At 42.1% G+C, this 19,544-nt stretch overlaps 1 protein-coding gene across 1 annotated transcript in view; it reads left to right on the top strand.

Annotated features, from left to right (window-relative positions):
• LOC117402476 (tetratricopeptide repeat protein 7A-like) overlaps positions 1-19,544 on the top strand; it is a 110,965-nt gene that overhangs the window by 38,966 nt on the left and 52,455 nt on the right. The window contains exon 16 of the mRNA XM_034003664.3: positions 18,070-18,186. Coding sequence (XP_033859555.3) covers positions 18,070-18,186 — 117 coding nt within the window. The remainder of the gene's footprint in view (positions 1-18,069; positions 18,187-19,544) is intronic.

Below are 19,544 nucleotides of genomic sequence, written 5' to 3'. Positions count from 1 at the left end.
CGACCGGGGATTGAACCCATGACCCTCCGGTCAAGAGTCCAGAGCCCTAACCACTACTCCACACTGCTGCGGTAGCACTGAATTCCATGGTTAGAGGCACTGCAGTTGAAAAGCAGGTTGGTACAGAACGCCAGGATAGGACTCCTTGTCTCTACAGCACTGCGGCTGGGTTTTATAATGGTTTGCTGCAGAGCAGCAGCAGTGGCACTGGCAGCGCTTCCGTGGAAAAAGCCTTTGTGGTTTCAGTCGCCGTTGCAGACACTGGCTATTCAGGAACCTGCAGGGATTTCTGAGTTACCGCTGGGGGTTTGCAATGACATGTGATAATAATATGGTAGGAGAGCGGACTTGGTAACACAAGCTGTCTGGAGCTGCCAGGAGCAATTCTTTTCATTTGTGAGTGCTGTCGAAAAAAATCACTATGAGCAGGATCCTCCTGGACCTGAGAATTGCAAATTAGCCCTTGTTAGTTTATTCATTGCTACCCCCATACTGGCATCTGTTTGTTAGATATATTAGGAGTTGCTCCATGCTCATTAGAACAAGGGCCTTGGGAGCCCAAGAGTAGGCTTTTTGTTCTAATGCTTAGGATGCAATAAAGGTAATTCCACTGGGTTTAATTAGGTTGGCGGCTGAGGCATGTTCTAATGTACTGTGCAGCAGCCCCGAGATAGTAATGTACAAGTAGAATAGCCTTAATGGTGAGGAATTACAAGAACAAGAAAGCTCTTTATCATTTGAATATCGGGCCCCAATTCACAAAGCTTTAAAGAGTCTGTTCAGACTGCTGTCAGTTTCTTTACCAGCACTGCAGGACAGTTTGAACATATGCAACAATTTTGAGTTTGGCTGTAATTCTGCAGTATTTGGGAACTCTTTTCTTCTGTATCGGTATCACTTTATCATATAACCTGTGAGAGGCTAAGTGAAGTAGCCATAGTAGTAGCCATGGAGCACCACAGGAGTCTTGCTACAAGGATAAACAGCACTGGCTAGTTATTCAAGTAAGCATCTACAGAGCAAGACAATGGCAACGTTTGTAATTGAGCAGCAGCCCAACCGAGCTCCACATGTATTTTACTCTTTTTTTACCCTTTCATAGCATTGATTAATCGATGCATCTGCTTTTTTGGAGAACGATATATCGATGGTGAAAAATTAGGCATCATCCCAGCCTTATTTATAACCATTGTGGCCAAAACAACTAAGCCCACCTGGCAACATAAAGCCACTACATAGACATCAGTAGTGACGACAAACTTTGCATAGTGCATTATATGTGATGCGTTGACCGGTCGGCTGTGTATTATTGACACAAAGGTCCCTGGTTTCATGCCTGTGTGAAGCAGAGCTGTGTGAACCCAAGCACAATCCAGGAGTCAGTCGTGTATCAGTGTTGTTCCCATGGTTTTCAGAGTAAAGGGGCTGATTAAAATGCTCTTCAGCTGGATAGTAGCACCGTGGATGCCTGTGCACTGTCCAACATGCTCAGGTTTGTTTGAAGACCACCACTCCCATTACGAAATACATGTTCCCATGTTAGCTCCCGTGGGTTGAGTTGTCTCACATCAGCCCATGTGTTGAATATTCAGGGAGTCCCATTAGTCAGGCATCACAGGCGATATGTTACGCCGATTAGGACAAGTCACTGTCTTCCATAGTCTCAGTTTGATAGAGTATATGAAGACACCTGCATTCACTGACTTTTATCGTCACTCATTTATTTTATTTTATTGTTACCGTTTCTGCTGTCTCTTTGAAATGCTATTGGATCTTGTATTATAATTACGATTGATTGATTATTTAAACGTTCTGGATAAAGCCAGTCCATTGAGAATCTCTGTCCCTTGTATTTCTGTTGTATTGAACACAGACAGGATTGGTAACAAGGTAAAGGATATCAGTGTTAAGATCCATGTCTGATCAGATCATTAAAGCACTGAAGAGAACCCCCTGAAAAGCCATTCGCACGGCAGGCTGCTGCTTTGACATGTGCACTAATGTGTGTTGTGCTTGTGTGTTTGTGTGTGTGTGTGTGTGTGTGTACGAGTGCATGGGAGCCGGAGATTTTTCTGACAGTATTATGAAAAATATCAGTATGAAATAGTATAGGACTGAGGATCACGCAATGGTTCCAATGAGTACTGTATATGCTGCTGCTTTGTTAACAATGAGTTTCTAGTCGTAATCTTGGCCCTGGGTAATATTGACATATTCATAATAAATCTGTATTAAGCGTTATCGAGTGGAAGCAAGAGTTAGTCTCTGCTTAGCGTTTTGTAGAATACTGTAGAAAGACCTTGTTGGAGGAATCACTATTTTTTTGTGATGTGAATAAAGATGTGTTTTCACTGAGATGCCTGGGGGTTGATAACATGCTTGATGGATTATCAAAGATTCTGCATTGATGGGTTTCTTTGCAAAACCAGAGCTTCTTCTCATTTCCCCTGGAGACCCTGACTGTGGTCACCCAATTAAGGGTTCTCCTTTGTAAAAGAAGATCCCACCTAATCAGAGCTGTCAGTCTGTCTGGTGTCCCTGTAACCTTGGTAACAGGGAGGTCTTGCTTTCAGAACATATTGTGCCTCGGGGCCTGCAAGATTTTTTTTATTTTCTTCTTTTTCCTTTTCTTCTTGTGCGATGGACTTCCTGTCTTGGTCTATAAACAACTTGACTGCTATAAACAAAAAATATATAAATAGATATATAAATAACTAATGAAATAATAATATATATATATAGTATTTAAATAAATCCTTGCATGTATATTTTATATTTATTGACATTTCAGTTGTAATTCTGCTTTAACTAGTTCCGTATTAAAAGAATAGATGAGTCACACTGCTTGGATGGCGCTAGTTCGTGTCCAGGCTGTGCAAACAGGCTGAACTTTGCTGGGGACCCCGAGGGGGGGGGTCACATTGGCTCTAACGCTCCCTGGGGTGGGGCTGGGAAAACATAAGGGACTTATTCTCCTCATCGCGCAACAGCGAACCCTACTGGCCAGACGCCGAGCATATTAAGAAGCAGGGCTGATCTCTGTCTTCCGGGATCGGTAGCCCGCCCACTTCTGCTCTGGATTGCTCGGTTTCAAAGCGATTGTGGCTTTAGGCTTGTGAGAACGTCCTTGCTGTGTGGGGACTCGCTGCGGTGAGAAGAAACATAATTGGACATTTCAAATTGGGGGAAAATAAATAAAAAATAATAATTGGTCACTCTATATTAAAAAAAAATACAATTTCTTCCTTTCTTTCTTTCTTTCTTTCTTTCTTTCTTTCTTTCTTTCTTTCTTTCTTTCTTTCTTATTCAGTTGTAGATCTTAATATGAAACCAAACGCAATGGTATGTCCCAATTTCTAGTTGTGTATTTTTGTACTTATAATAAAAGGTTAATTTTGTTTCTTTGTTCTGGACGCTCAAACACAATTACAGCTGAGCTTTTACTCTGAACCATTTGTGCGCGCCATATGTTTTTGTATTTAAATGAGCAAATATACGCGTAGGAAGAAGAGTATGATTTTGTAAGTCATATCCTCAGGGGAAGAGATATGATAATTGAAATTCGGTTTTTAGAGCTGCATTGAACAGTACATATAACTTCCAACAGGGCACATTCAGGAAAATGTGTTAAGAATAAAAGTAAAAGATGAGTGTTTCATGTTCAATGGAGTGTAGAGTGTTGTGAGCTGTGTCTCTGTTGAAGGGGGGGCACACTCAGGGCTTTGACAGGCGAGCAATAAAGAGCCGGATTGCTTGTTAGCTTCATTTCCAACAGCCCTCTGCAGTTTCCCTTCCTCCAGACCTCTCTGATTCCAGCTCAGCGCAGCACGTGGGGGCGTAGCAAGCTGTCAGCACATCTTCTTACAGAGCTGTTTAAACTAAAAATGTAATCAGGCTGCAAAACAGGGAGGACATATTACATTAAACTGGGTCATTGGAGGAAGATACTGCTCAGTAATTTAAAAGAGGAGAGGAGAGATAAGAGGAGAACGGAGAGGGGGAGAAGAGAGGAGAGGGGGAGAGGAGAGATAAGAGGGGAGAGAAGAGAGGAGAGATGAGGAGAGGGGGAGAGGGGAGAGAAGAGAGGAGAGATGAGGAGAGGGGGAGGAGAGGAGAGAGGGAGGAGAGAGGAAAGAGAAGAGAGGAGAGGGGGAGGAGAGGAGAGGGGGATGAGAGGGGAGGAGAGGGGAGAGGAGAGACAAGAGGAGAGAGGAGAAGAGAGGAGAGATGAGGAGAGGGGAGAGGAGAGATAAGAGGGGAGAGAAGAGAGGAGAGATGAGGAGAGGGGGAGGAAAGGAGAGAGGAGAGGAGAGAGGGAGGAGAGAGGAAAGAGAAGAGAGGAGAGGGGGAGGAGAGGAGAGGGGGATGAGAGGGGAGGAGAGAGGAGAGGGGGAGAGGATGCAGTATCCTATTCATGTATAAAAAAAGAAAGTGCCATTCAGAATAATAAAGAAAATAAGATAATTCAGAAGTTAGGATTCTAAAGGGGGAAACCACGTACGGCAGGTGGATTAAAAGCCTGCAAGGCTGTGCCTCCTAGTCCCATAGGCTATATTGTTACATACAAATGGCACACTTGCCAGTCAGTATATGGGGGTCCCTCAGAGAAGACGCTGGAATCTAACCACAGAGTCTTTCCTTGTGTAGCCCTCTCTCTATTGCTTTAGCTGGAAGTCGTAAGAAAAAAAACAATTGCTAAACTAGCCGTAAAACACATATACTGTGTAAAAGGCATTTGAGGACCATGAGAGTGTTCACTGTGGGCTTGTGAAGTGCTCCACAATGTACTTAGTGCACCCTGTAGAATAGGCTTGAGTGATGGTGCCTTTTAGTACAGGAACAGGGGCCATAAAACAGACGCTAAATGTATAGTAAAACTTTCACAGACGCACTTGAGTCGTCCATGGCAGTTAGCAATAATACATTAATTGATAGACAGATAGATAGATAGATAAAAAGCAAGGTAAATAATAATATAGAAATACCAGTATAATGTATGTAACAATTGCATTTTGCAAGTACTAAAGCTGTCAAACTGCAATTGCATGTCATCATTGACAAATATGGAGCAAGCCTAGCTTAGCATGCATGCTTTTATAATGTTAATTGGAACGTAATTAAATAAAATACACACGTCTGTCACTGCTGGAGGCTTCATTTTCCTGTTGACATTTCAACCACAGCCTCTCCCTGGTGCAGCAGTGACTTCACACCAGGGACTTTACTTGGGCACAGTTAATGAGCGAGAGACACATTGGCCATATGGAGGACCAAGTGTCTAGCTTTTGTCTTCCAGCGTACAGAATTTAGGTGCAGTATCTTAGCCTAAACAAAGCAGCACAAAACAACGTAGGTTGAAAAAGACATAGGTTGTTATGTTTTTTTTAAGCCTGTCTAAAGATTGTAACAGGCAGCATTGTGTGATGCACTGCTATTACAGATAGCGCTGAATTTTGAATTCATGTAAGACGAGGAGGTGGGATGTGAGCTTGGAAAATAAAAAACACTTGACCCTGTCGTACGGTGGTTAAGACACTCGCTGAAATTAGTATACAGAAGATGAAACTACGGAGGAATGTAGACTCCCAGGAATTGCTATATTTTAGCATAAAATTGGCTCGAAACAGGATTGTAGGACACTGTGTTTCAATGAATCACCTTAAACCCTGCAATTTAGGGAACAAGAGGAAGATTTTGAGATACACTTATACAATTTAACAGTAGGTGATTCTGTGTAGACATAAGTGCTTGTCTTATAAAATCCAGTGATGAGTAAGTTTGAAAAACTGCATGGAATATTTTGCTGCTGCATGAAAAAAAAAAAGACTTGTTTCAAAGCTAAATCAAAACCAGCAAAAATATATCAAATAATAAAAGTAAACTAAGCCTAACTTTAAAAATGCATACAGTCCCCTGCTTCTCTTAGCAGATCAGTGGTTTCACTCCCTCTTGATGGCTCTCTCACACACACACGCGCAAAGGTTAGCGTAACCACATCACGCTGCCATGTGCCAGATGTGCCCGGTGCCCTTTGACATCAGAGCAGTTCCTTCAACCGCTCTGTTGAATCAGCAGACCGTCAGAATCAAAGAGCAGAGCCGGAGAGCCAGCATGTCTAAATGGAGGCATGTCAACTTCAGCCGCTCTGTCGAATCAGCAGACCGTCAGCATCAAAGAGCAGAGCCTGAGAGCCGGACGGAGGCCTGTCAGCTTCAGCCGCTCTGTCGAATCAGCAGACCGTCAGCATCAAAGAGCAGAGCCTGAGAGCCGGACGGAGGCCTGTCAGCTTCAGCCGCTCTGTCGAATCAGCAGACCATCAGCATCAAAGAGCAGAGCCTGAGAGCCGGACGGAGGCCTGTCAGCTTCAGCCGCTCTGTCGAATCAGCAGACCGTCAGCATCAAAGAGCAGAGCCTGAGAACCGGACGGAGGCCTGTCAGCTTCAGCCGCTCTGTCGAATCAGCAGACCGTCAGCACCAAAGGGCAGAGCCTGAGAGCCGGACGGAGGCCTGTCAGCTTCAGCCGCTCTGTCGAATCAGCAGACCGTCAGCATCAAAGGGCAGAGCCTGAGAGCCGGACGGAGGCCTGTCAGCTTCAGCCGCTCTGTCGAATCAGCAGACCGTCAGCATCAAAGGGCAGAGCCTGGGAGCCGGACGGAGGCCTGTCAGCTTCAGCCGCTCTGTCGAATCAGCAGACCGTCAGCATCAAAGGGCAGAGCCTGAGAGCCGGACGGAGGCCTGTCAGCTTCAGCCGCTCTGTCGAATCAGCAGACCGTCAGCATCAAAGAGCAGAGCCTGAGAGCCGGACGGAGGCCTGTCAGCTTCAGCCGCTCTGTCGAATCAGCAGACCGTCAGCATCAAAGGGCAGAGCCTGGGAGCTGGCATGTCTAAACGGAGGCCTGTCGAGTGTCTCTGCCAAGAAAACACACTGGTGCCTTTTCAGAGTGGATTGCTTTTCTATTCAGAAATGACTGTTGTCAGGACTGATGTCTGACTTTGCCCTGGGGCAGGAAGATCAGTAGTGCATCGCATTCAGCTACATTTTTATAATATTACATTTTTTCACCTGTTAAGTATTCTACAGTATGTGTGTTGTGTCTGCTTACTGATGTTACATTTCCATCTGCACCTTGAAACTAGTCTGTAAAACTCAACCTCATCTCGATCTAATACCAACCCGGGGCTGTATCCGTTTCCATCTGCAGTCTGCAAATCTGCAACCAGACATTACGAAAAAGTCAAAGCTCACACGAAAGCAGCATGCTTTTCTATAATTGCTGTTTACAAATGAATTCACCAACCTGCAATATTTCTTTGACAGTGTAATATATTCACAGCCTTTATGTTTAGTCTGGGATTTAAAACCCTCCCATCGTGTCCTTGTCATTGGACTCATTGGACGCTCAGCGCGAGTTGGAGAGATGGAGTTCTGTCGGCCCGCAATGCAAACTTGGGCTGAGGGAGTCCCAGTTGAATCTGATCTTGATCAGCTGCTGTTGGAAGTGAGCGAGCCCAATTTCAAAAAGCTGTCAAGTCAATCCCAGCGGCTGATGGAAACATAGCTGATCTAACAGAACTGCTTAGGAAAAAGACTAAAAGCTGAATTACTGAAGTGAGGGGGTTTGGGATTGATTTCAGATTTACAAACTCACCATTTCGTAGCAATCCATGTCGAGAGTGCACACAGTACTACATTTCCATTTTACAAACTCATTCTTGAGAATCTATAATGGATACTATGGATAATCTGTTTTTCATCTTGCAAACCTAAATGGTCCAGATCAGACCCCAACCCAGTAGGGGTGGCACCTATTAATATCAGAAAAGTTCAGCGTCTAATTCATTAGCAACTCGTGTCTTTTTCCTCTGGAGGCTACGTTTGAATCCAGCTTAGGTCACAAGTGAAATGATTCTGGTTTGGTTTTTTTGAGGTTAACATTAAATTAGAATCTGGTATCCCTCAAGAGAAGCAGTTTTTGGACTTAGTGCAGTTATTCCACTGGAAGAAAAAATAAATGCAAAAATATTTCAAATATATTTCAATTTATTAAATGCAACAATTTGCAACATATTTTATGGCTAGTTTCACAGATCCCAATTAGCACTAATCCTGGACTAGTCGATGTTAAATTAGGCAAAGTAATCCAGGATTATCTGAATATCTGAATATGTTGTATAATATATTTCTAAATATGGAGCACCATTCAAAGTAGATCAAAATATATTAGGTGTTAGGGTTTAGAGGTTAGTGGCAGGATTACACATTCTAACTGCAGACTGCATTCTTCAAAAATCTTGAAAATCCTAAAATAGTTAGCTTTAAACTATCTGTAATAGCTGAAACAAGAGAAGTTTTAAAGCTCTTTGTGATGGAGACATAGCTTTAAGTCTTTGATCATGTCTTAAGAGTACTGTTGTCCTCAAGTCTGTGATGCAATGTCAAGTGTTGTGCAGAGCTCCACTAATTACCATTCCAGTAGTCTACTGCAGTGCAGCACTCCCAGCCCTGGCTGCTGGTGCTGCTGTGCGCCAGGTGTGCTGTGGTTGGTGGCTCTGTGTTTGATTAGTTAGTTGGTTCGGTGGCTCTGTGTTTGATTAGTTAGTTGGTTTGGTGGCTCTGTGTTTGATTAGTTAGTTGATGCAGGACACAGGTGCCTCTCAGCTGTACTCTAACACTGAGTCAAGTGACTGCAAAGAAACGTACACAGCTACTCCTCAAAATTATATTAAAAACAAGACTTCTTATAACATCGTCCCTAATCCAGTCTTCAATTCCAAGCTTCTCCTCCGGAACCTATATGTCTAAAAGCAATTAAGCTGTAGTCCAACCCACTGAAGACAGCTTGGGATATAAAGCTTTATGGGGAAACATTATCTGTTTTATTACAGTGTGTATTTTCCGTATGAATTGCTGTACAGTGGCCATCCTGGGAGCTGTTAGCTGCCGGTGGAGCTGCCACCGAAGAATAAAGGAGCTTTTGTCAGGGAGATCTTTGTGTTGTTCAACAAAAAACAAAAGCACTGGGCTTCAACTTCTGTAGTTCTGATACTTTGTATTACACTCCTTTCAACTTGCTTTGTTTCCTAGATTTATATTGTACCTTATAAGACACTCATCCTTTTCTGTTCTGTACCTCATCATGGATCGGTATTGCTGTGCTACCTGTTTGACAAGGTGGGCAATAATCCTGAAACTATCAGTGCACTAGAGCTGACATTTCGGAAAGAGCTTTGAAACAATCATTAAAGTTATAAGTGTAAAAAGTTGCCAGGATGTTAACAATGAAAAGAAAAATGACAGGTACATTATTTAAACAGCTGTAGCAACATGTGGGGACGCGGAACGCTATATTTTTCGAAACCTCGCTCCTTACTCTTTAAGATTTAGTTTTATTGAGTCCAGGGGGAATGAAAATTGTAGAGCACTCTTCACTGTAAGACTGCTACTCTTTTATAGTCAGGCAGTCAGGAGGTCAGACAGTCAAGCGGTCAGACAGTCAGGCAGTCAAGAGGTCAGACAGTCAGGCAGTCAAGAGGTCAGACAGTCAAGCTGTCAGACAGTCAGGAGGTCAGACAGTCAGGCAATCAGGAGGTCAGGCAGTCAAGCAGTCAGACACTCTGGAGGTCAGACAGTCAGGCAATCAGGAGGTCAGGCAGTGAAGCGGTCAGACAGTCAGGAGGTCAGACAGTCAGGAGGTCAGACAGTCAGGCAATCAGGAGGTCAGGCAGTCAAGCAGTCAGACACTCTGGAGGTCAGACAGTCAGGAGGTCAGACAGTCAGGCAATCAGGAGGTCAGGCAGTCAAGCAGTCAGACAGTCAGGAGGTCAGACAGTCAGGCAGTCAAGCAGTCAAACAGTCAGCTAAGGGCTGTGCAGTAGTTCAGAATTGCTGACTCGGGTTCGGCAGGGCAGCGAGGTGACTGACAGGAAGTGGACCTCTGTCCCCCACAGTCCGGATCACCACCATTTACATGTATTTACAATAACAATATCCTTGCGGGAAGGAAGCATCCACCTCCTGCTGCGGTCTCACCCAGCTCCTGGTTAAAAAAAAAAAAAAAAGATGTAAAGCTGGTACATTCGTATCTCAGAGAAACTGGAGAAACGGATAACGACATAGAACGTCTGTACAGCACTGAAACACTACGTTTTAAAAAAAAAACTGTACTGCTGAACCTCGTCTTCTTTAATACTAGCATCACAAGGGTATCCATGTATTATAAAAAAATAATAGATGGGCCTCTTCAGTGAGTTACAGGAAAACAATTCCATCTCAGGTTTCTGTGACAGTTTATAAATTACTCGACTTTGGTCTCGTAATTTATGACATCACAGAAACCCTTGATGAAATTATTTTCCTGTTACTCACTGAAGCCCATCTCTCTCTCTTTCTCTCTCTCTCTCTCTCTCTCTCTCTCTCTCTCTCTCTATTTCTCTCTCTCTCTCTCTCTCTCTCTCTCTCTCTCTCTCTCTCTCTCTCTCTCTCTCTCTCTTTATATATATATATATATATATATATATATATATATATACAGTGCCTTGCAAAAGTATTCAGACCCCTGACCAAGATATTTCAGTTTTTATTTTTCTTAAAAATATTTCCCAACATAAAACCAATGTCACCTTACAATAATTGATTTTGAGTTTCAGTGTTTTAAAATAAAATATCAAACAGAACGAAATTTCAATGTACCATTTGTAATTCAGTAATATGAGAGAATTGGTCAGGGGTCTGAATACTTTTGCAATATATATTATACATCCATTTTTATAATTCATTTATAAAACCAGGCAATAAATCACAGTAACTAAGCATGATAAGGTCATGTTGTAATGTTTGGTTTTATTACCCCAACCCACACGGTTTCCCTCACCATCTTATTGACGAGCATTATAGGAAAAATTAGAAAATTGTAGGTTATTCCCATAATACTGTAATTACTGCCTCATCCTGGATTGTTAGCGCTCAGTTTGTGGAAAGCACAGCCAGCAGTCTCGCATCACAAGGTTAACAGGAGGATGTCAAACACAAGAACAAAGTCATTTATTAAATTGCCTTTTAAACATGCACCTATGTCATTTATATAATTGCGGCATAGCTAAATATTGCTAAATACACACAACACAAATGTGATTCCTTTTCAAAGAGGGAATATGAGGCCAGCCTGCGAAATGCAGCTGGGGTTTGCTTGAGGGTGAAAGCACACAAAGGGGGCAAAAAGCTGGAAAATCTGGTTCATTGTGAAATCTCCAGGATCCTTCAGTTAAACACAGCTTGCATACCATTTCCACTATGCTGGCTTCTGAACTCAGCTGCATGCATTTGCCTAGATTTATGAAATACCACATAGACCAAATATGGTATCTCAGATTTGATTAATATCTACAGGATCCAGGACCCAGAGGAGGGAGTTCTCAGTACAAAGCCACCATCACCCAGCTGACCTGTTTAGCAGACTGGTCACTGTTCAGTGTGGTTTGTCAGTCTGTATGCTTGACTCAGAGCAGTGCCTGAGGCTGTTCAGATGCACTGTGATGTGAGCTGAATTCTAATAGTATAATGTGGCATTCAGCTTCACCTCCCCACTGCTACAGGCAGGGGTCCCTGCAGCGGGTCTGTCCTCTACAGATCTCCTCACTGCTACAGGCAGGGGTCCCTGCAGTGGGTCTGTCCTCTACAGATCTCCTCACTGCTACAGGCAGGGGTCCCTGCAGCGGGTCTGTCCTCTACAGATCTCCCCACTGCTACAGGCAGGGGTCCCTGCAGCGGGTCTGTCCTCTACAGATCTCCCCACTGCTACAGGCAGGGGTCCCTGCAGCAGGTCTGTCCTCTACATGTCTTTAAAGGTATCTTTCATACACTCAGTCATTTCCACTTGACAGCTTTACCCTCAATACATAGTTCACTGAGCACATCATTCAAACTCCCACTTATTCTCCACACCGAGCTATACAACTCAGAGCTATACAACTCAGAGCTATACAACTCAGAGCTATACAACTCAGAGATGTACAACTCAGAGATATACAACTCAGAGCTATACAACTCAGAGATATACAACTCTCTCACTCCAGTTGCTGGTCCCCTTGGTGTACATCATCATAACATTTATCTACAGACGCAAGACACAATCCAATATTTTACAGCGTCTTTCCCCAATTCCCCCTAGTGCTTGAATTGCTCATGTCTTATCGCTTTGAGGCAGTCAGCACAGCCATATTTAGATTCACCTCTAGGTTTTTTTTAGTAGCCTGAACTCTGAGAGCTTTGAAGCATTGAACTCACTGTACAGTACACCCTCCAGTAATAAGGACTTACCAGGGTATTTGCCTTGTATATTCACATGATGTAAATCAATTATTCTGTCTGAAATCTGCTTGAGGGTACAGTTAGTACAAATCCAAGAACAGGGTCAGCTTTGAAGATATTACCATATTTTAATTAGCACAAGCAGATGCTTGATGTTTCACACTTCACTTCAAGTTTATATATGAGCCTTGACAGCGCGAGGGTAAAGCTCTGACTCTGGGTCCTTTTGTGCTCTTATGTTGAACCACAGCTGTGCTCTTCTGGGGTAAATGATTAACGACATGTATTCTGGGCCCCTGAACATGAGCATGATGTCATGATCGGCATTTCCTGCAATGTGTTTCTTGGAATTTGAACTGTTAGCGGACAGCCTTCTGCGAGTGTATTTATTTCAGTGTGACAGGACTCTATTACCAGCTAGACTCGCTGCTGCGAGTTCACCTGACTGCCAAAATAAAGTACAATAACCCCTTACACCAGGGTTATGTGTGCGCTGCTCAGCTGAAATATAATGCTGTGTCTAATACAGTAGTACTGTAAGCAAACTCCTGGAGCCCATAGTGGCCCTACACTGTACACTACTGACAGTGCTATGACTGGTGGAAGCATTCTTAGCAGTTTTTAACCATTAGAGCACAGTGCATAATGGGCATCAACTGGAACTGTTTTTAAATGACAGTACTTTACAGCCATACACATTTAATAGAACACCTCAAGCTTTATCATTTATATCCTTTATATACCTATCTGCATGAAAACCTCAGTGTGTGAGAATTTCAAATTCCGCTCAGTAATCAGTGATATAGAAACAATATTCACTCATGTGTGAAAATGTTAGAACACTTTGTGCTTTAATTAGACAGCTTGTGATCTGAACAAGATTCTCACCAGCCTACAGCCTACAAATTTAAAACCGACTTAAAATGAAAGTACAAAGTGCAACTCATAAGCAGTGGAGCCTATACATTCAAATCAATGCTGTAAAAATCGTGACACGTTCCACTCATGTGTATGTTGGTATTCATGATTCCATAGCTTATCAGGGACACCAATTGGGAGAGGGAGAGGGAGAGAAGTAGAGAGAATATCACAGTAGCACAAATCAATCACACTGTTAACAAAAAGCAGGAGGATTTTACATCAGTTAAAATGCCATTGTTTCACATTTCTACTGTTGTTAGCGGTAGTAGTGGTGGTGGTAGCTGTATTAGTAGTAATGTCCTGTTGAATAAATGTAGGGATGTTTGTGGGTCATGAGAGGTTTTGCTATTTGGAAGGTAGTGTAATGGAAGCGTGTGACAGGATGAGAACTAATAATAGTTTTTCATGTGACAATGCTGACAGTTGTGCGCTGTGTTTAGGATATGGTCACTGGTCTGCGTCCGCATAGCTATTTCATCAGCAGCACATTTTTTTTTTCAGAAAGGAAGGACACACACATTAAAGTTACCAAAGCAGAAATAAACAAGTCAAAGATTTAATTTAGCGGATTGTAAGAAGTCTAAATTTGTTGTCTGTTTTTGTATTAGAATTGTAATTGCAGTATTGATGATTTGAAAATAAAATAGCTTTGAGATTCTAGTCCATTGAATGCAATGCTTATCACTGCAGTTTGTGTTCTATCATTTTAAATCGTGTTTGTAACAATTTTTATTTGAACTAATTTAACTTTATAAAAATGTAAAGCAAAAAATTAATAAAATACCAGCTCTTACTTGCAATTAAGACATTTTTTACTTGCAAAGAAAAAATAGTTATGTAAAAAGACATATCCACCTCCTGTTTCTTTTAAAACACTGATGTTTTTATGTTTCTTTCAGAAAAACGATAGTAATTAAACTACATTAATAACCATTGCATACACTTCTAGAAGGTTGTGCTTGGCCCACCCCTGAAAAGCAGTCTCCTGATATCACATTCTAAAAATGGTTGATTTATTGATTGATTGATTGATTAATTGATTAACAGTACAGGTAGCTTAACGAGTCAGCTCCAGTCACAATACTATCAGCAACGCAGCGCTGATTAAAATCCTCATTACATTAATGGTGTGTTGGACAGAAACGCAACACTCAGTCCTGTGTCTCCCACTGGCCTCCCAACAAAGTGAATAATCCAGCTCCCCAGATGGCACCTGTGCTCCAAGCCCCGCATTGCTGGATGAGGTTACACGCGTCATTGTGGCTGTGCACTGAGGGATACATCGTGAATGGGATTGTTTAATAAATAAAGATTTTAACGTTTCATGAGGCACACACCCGACCCCCCCTTGTTGCTGAATCATTTGTTTCCCTTCCAAATGAAGCATTTCCAGATGAAAGCAGTCCTACACTAGCAGATGTCCTACCTAAGGCGACGCTGGTATGTGCATCAATACCGTTTAGTGATAGCTCAGGGTTTGTTGCTGGTGCTGGTAATTCACTTAGTTTAATATAAACAGGCAATATAGACAGGCAGTGGTATATGGTCTCTCCAGTCAAACTAGATCTCTATTTAGAATAAGACAATACAATACAGGCACCAGATATGCCAACTGTTGGTTTTTTCATGTTTAAAGCCCTTTGATGATTGTATACTTATAATGAATTTGCATCTCAGCCCATTGAATTGCATGGAAAGTGAAAGGGCTGGAACCGAACCACAAATCATACGGTTCAAAGACGAACAGCTTACCATTCAACTAAAGAGCCAGCCCTCTAGTCGAGAAGTAAGTACATGTCTAATGCTGGAGTCAGTATTATTAACTCATTAGGTGCTAGGTGGGGATCCATTACATGCCGTAGCACCGTTATTGACATGAAAATCCACTGCTTACAGTTATTCTTACTGTATAATTACATTTCATCAATACTCACAAATGCTCAAAAGCTTTACCTCATGAGTTATTTAAAGAAGTTTATATTTATGAATAAAATAAAGTGTGTTATTCCTGAAACTTTTCCAGACTTCTGTGAAGGAGAACAACTACAGTCTAGACCAGTTTCAGGAATGTCAGACTATATTACCGTGGCAGTGTGCTCCACCCCTATGTGTATTTTGTGTGTTAATGTTGGTATATAGATGTTGGTGCACAGGATATAAATGGGTCTGTGTTGCACGAGTGATTTAAAATATATAATTGTATTTAGACACGAGGATGGCTCAATCACTTCACGTGCAGATTAAAAGGGGTATTTGTATGTGAGCACGGGGAAGTGCACAAATTAGTTCACGTGCAGATGTAGAGATTCCAAATTGAATGATTGATTAGTAATCCAGTCTCGGTACAGCTGCATAAAGGATGCAGTGTTTCACTCACTTGGGGTTGTGTGTTCATGGAGAAAGAACGGGATGAATAATAATAATTATAGCAATTGCTACGTCGTGCTGGAGGACCGGCACGGTACTTGTTTGTTTAGTGTTCGTCCCCTGTTTGTTAGCGTCTGTTTCGTTTAGTGTTAGTACGTTTTGTTTGTCTATTTATTTTGGCCCAAAGTGCCGTGTGCTGTTTTTGTTTAACTCTTTTATTTGTTTGTATATTAAACGCACTGAGCGGTGCAGCATCTCAGTTTCACCTTCCAGTACTGCCTGTCTATGTGTTCCTTTCTGGCCTGAGGTCACCCCGACAGCCAGCCTGTTCACAATTACTCATAAAGCAGACTTAAAAAAAGCATTCTTTCTTTGTGAAAAGAGCCCAGTGATCTAACGCTCTTGTGTGTTGACATATAGCTAACATTAATGAAACGGCTCTTAATGCACTAGTTCAGCTCCCTGCAAGTCAGAGTTCCTTAACCTTGACTGAGACGGCAGTGGAATTGATTCCATTGCTCCCATCTTGCTCTGTGCACAGTGCTCTTGTTAAGCACTCACCTTAGCGTCTTTGCTGTGCTTGATCTGTACAGAAATCAGGTTGCAGTGTGGCAGCAAAGGAAAATAAAAATACTGTTCTTCAGCACAAACTCTCCCATTGCACAGTCTGCGAGTGTGTCCTGAAGAGATATCTTCAATTATATTCACGACAATAACCTATTCTCTGAACAATTTCATGCTTCCTTTTGGTTATTATTTTTAAAGTTATCTCTGAAGTTAGTAAAGTGCATTGGCTTGGTTTTGTTTGTGAAGTTCACATATGCTTTCTGCACAATACTGAACGTTGCTTTATTAAATGTGTTCATTAATAAATGCAAAACCTTTTTGTGATCTGCGTTGGTCTTGTTATTTTTGTTCTGTGTTTTCGTATATGTATTTAAAGGTTTGTTCATCTACTTGTTTTGTGGGCTGGGCGTGACCCGTGGACCCCGCGCACTGCAAGTGAGCGTCTTATCCACAGTGTAAAAGAGCCGGGCTCGTCTGCATTCGTGGTTTTAGAGCTTTGAACTCGTATCATCCCACCGATGGGGGACAGGACAGCATCTGTAACAACACTGCCTGTTCCACTGACTTGACCCAGCAAAGAGCTCTATATCTGGTGCTGTGGAGCTATTTGCAAACACAACCTGATATATTCAGCTACTGAGCTTAGTAACAGTCTCTTTACAATTCAGCCCAGGTCACATCAACTTATGTTTATTAGCGAATAATCCCCCAGCAACAGGGAACATTTGTCACGCCTACATTTTAAAATATATATCCACCGTCTCCCTAACACTAGCCTTTTCCTGACCCTGCTCATTTCATCACAAATTAATCAGACAAGTCGCTTAACAAAACAGGTTAGAGCTTGCCAAAATTGGAACAGCCTGACATATGTTGTGCTGGTCACTGAAAAACGTGTTTTTGTCTCGTGGCAGGGCCACAGCAGTATATAAAGAACTACTTGTGATATGTGACATGCTCACACAATGCTGAAGACAATGTGCTTCTAGCTTTGTCAAATTAAACAGACATTGTACCTCTTTCAAAAAAAAGGAGTTAATTAAAGACTGGAGTAAACAGTTTTAAAATATGGTATTTCCATGGCCAGATCTACACTGTTGCATTTGAAACAATAGAACTGGAGTCCAGGTAAATAAATACAGTACAGCAGCTTATCTCCATACAACAAACACACTTAGAGGGTTAAGAGATACCTGGCTGAGAGGCAGGGTTAGGTACATTATGTACAGCCCCTTGGGATGGAAAGGGCTGTGTACAATCTTTTCACAATGGTTCAGCTGGATCACACAAACCACCTTTGTGAGAGAAAAGCCTTGTGCTGGTTAAAGTGATGGGGCGCGTAATGCAACTGAAAGGGTCTAATGGGCATCCAGTGCTTTAGAAGGCAATGCACAGTGCAGCTGCTGTACAGAGTTAGAGGGAGTGCTGTAATAATACAGGGTCTGATAATGAGAAGTTATCCTGCTGCAACAGTACAATAGCTGTTCCCTAATGGGGCAGTCCCTGAGGTATTCAAATCCATTTCACCGCCGTTTATTAGCCGCAGTGGCATTGTCCTCACTCCCCTTGTCATGTGCTGTTGGATTTTATCTCCAAATTAGCACAGGTTTTTTTTGAGTGTTTTCTGAAAGCACCCAATTAACCAGAAATAACCAACTCAAAATTAAATGAAATGCCGATCTAAACAATGATAAAGAAAAATGATATACAAATAAATAAAATAAAAACTGCTGTACACCTAATTGTAGACAGTTCTAGTGTAACTTTTTGGATAACGTTACTTCATTTATACCAAAGTCCCAAATGTTAAATATTTCAGTATTGTATTAAAAAAAAAGTATACCCCCCCTCCCCCCGAATGTACACCTGTAGAGCTGAGCATGATTTGTGTGCTGTTTTGTCCCCAGCCTGCTGTTCACGAAGGTGAAGATCGAAGCAGTTCTGCAAGGCCCTGAAGAGGCTCTCCTGACCTGCAGGGCAATGCTGCGTCTCTGGCAAAACTCCTTCCACTCCTCGCAGTCCAGGTGGGGGCTACTGTGCGCTCTCTTCATTAAAACCATTTTCAGGATTATCAACCCCTTAATAAAAGACTATGATGAATTTGCACAGTCATTTTGCAATTTCCCTTGTTTTTCCCATGCCCTTCCATGTATTTGAATGTGCTTTACCATACCATACATGCTTTACATAAGAACATAAGAACATAAGAAAGTTTACAAACAAGAGGAGACCATTCGGCCCATCTTGCTCGTTTGGTTGTTAGTAGCTGATTGATCCCAGAATCTCATCAAGCAGCTTCTTGAAGGATCCCAGGGTGTCAGCTTCAACAACATTACTGGGGAGTTGGTTCCAGATTCCCACAATTCTCAGTGTAAAAAAGTGCCTCCTATTTTATGTTCTGAATGCCCCTTTATCTAATCTCCATTTGTGACCTCTGGTCCTTGTTTCTTTTTTCAGGTCGAATAAGTCCCCTGGGTCGACATTGTCAATACCTTTTAGAATTTTGAATGTTTGAATCAGATCGCCTCGTTGTCTTCTTTGTTCAAGACTGAATAGATTCAATTCTTTGAGCCTGTCTGCATATGACATGCCTTTTAAACCAGGGATAATTCCGGTCACTCTTCTTTGTACTCTGCGTGCATTACCTTCCACTTTCCTCTATTAAATGTCATTTGCCATGTGTCTGCCCAGTTCTGAATGCTGTCTAGATCATTTTGGATGACCTTTGCTGCTGCATCAGTGTTTGCCACTCCTCTTATTTTTGTGTCGTCTGCAAATTTAACAAGTTTGCTTACTATACCAGAATCTAAATCATTAATGTAGATTAGGAATAGCAGAGGACCTAATACTGATCCCTGTGGTACACCACTGGTTACCTCGCTCCATTTTGAGGTTTCTCCTCTAATCAGTACTTTCTGTTTTCTACATGTTAACCACTCCCTAATCCATGTGCATGCATTTCCTTGAATCCCTACTGCGTTCAGTTTGAGAATTAAACTTTTATGCAGGACTTTGTTAGTTAGACATGATCTCCCTCTCCTAAAACCATGCTGACTGTCTCCCAGGATACTGTTACCATATAGGTAATTTTCCATTTTGGATCTTATTAAAGTTTCCATAAGTTTACATATAATGGAAGTCAGGCTTATTGGTCTGTAGTTACCTGTTTGGGTTTTGTTTCCCTTTTTGTGGATCGGTATTACGTTTACAATTCTCCAGTCTGGTGTTACAAGAGACTGTTGCATGATCTTGGTTAGCGGTTTGTAAATAACCTCTTTCATTTCTTTGAGTACTATTGGGAGGATCTCATCCGGCCAGGGGATTTGTTTATTTTAAGAGCTCCTCGTCCCTTTAACATTTCTGCCTCGGTTATGCTAAAGTT

The sequence above is a fragment of the Acipenser ruthenus genome, chromosome 5 (genome assembly GCF_902713425.1).
Source record: "Acipenser ruthenus chromosome 5, fAciRut3.2 maternal haplotype, whole genome shotgun sequence".
NCBI lineage: Eukaryota > Metazoa > Chordata > Actinopteri > Acipenseriformes > Acipenseridae > Acipenser > Acipenser ruthenus.
Note: the sequence above shows the minus strand (reverse complement) of the source record. Positions and strands in the feature narration are given on the sequence as shown.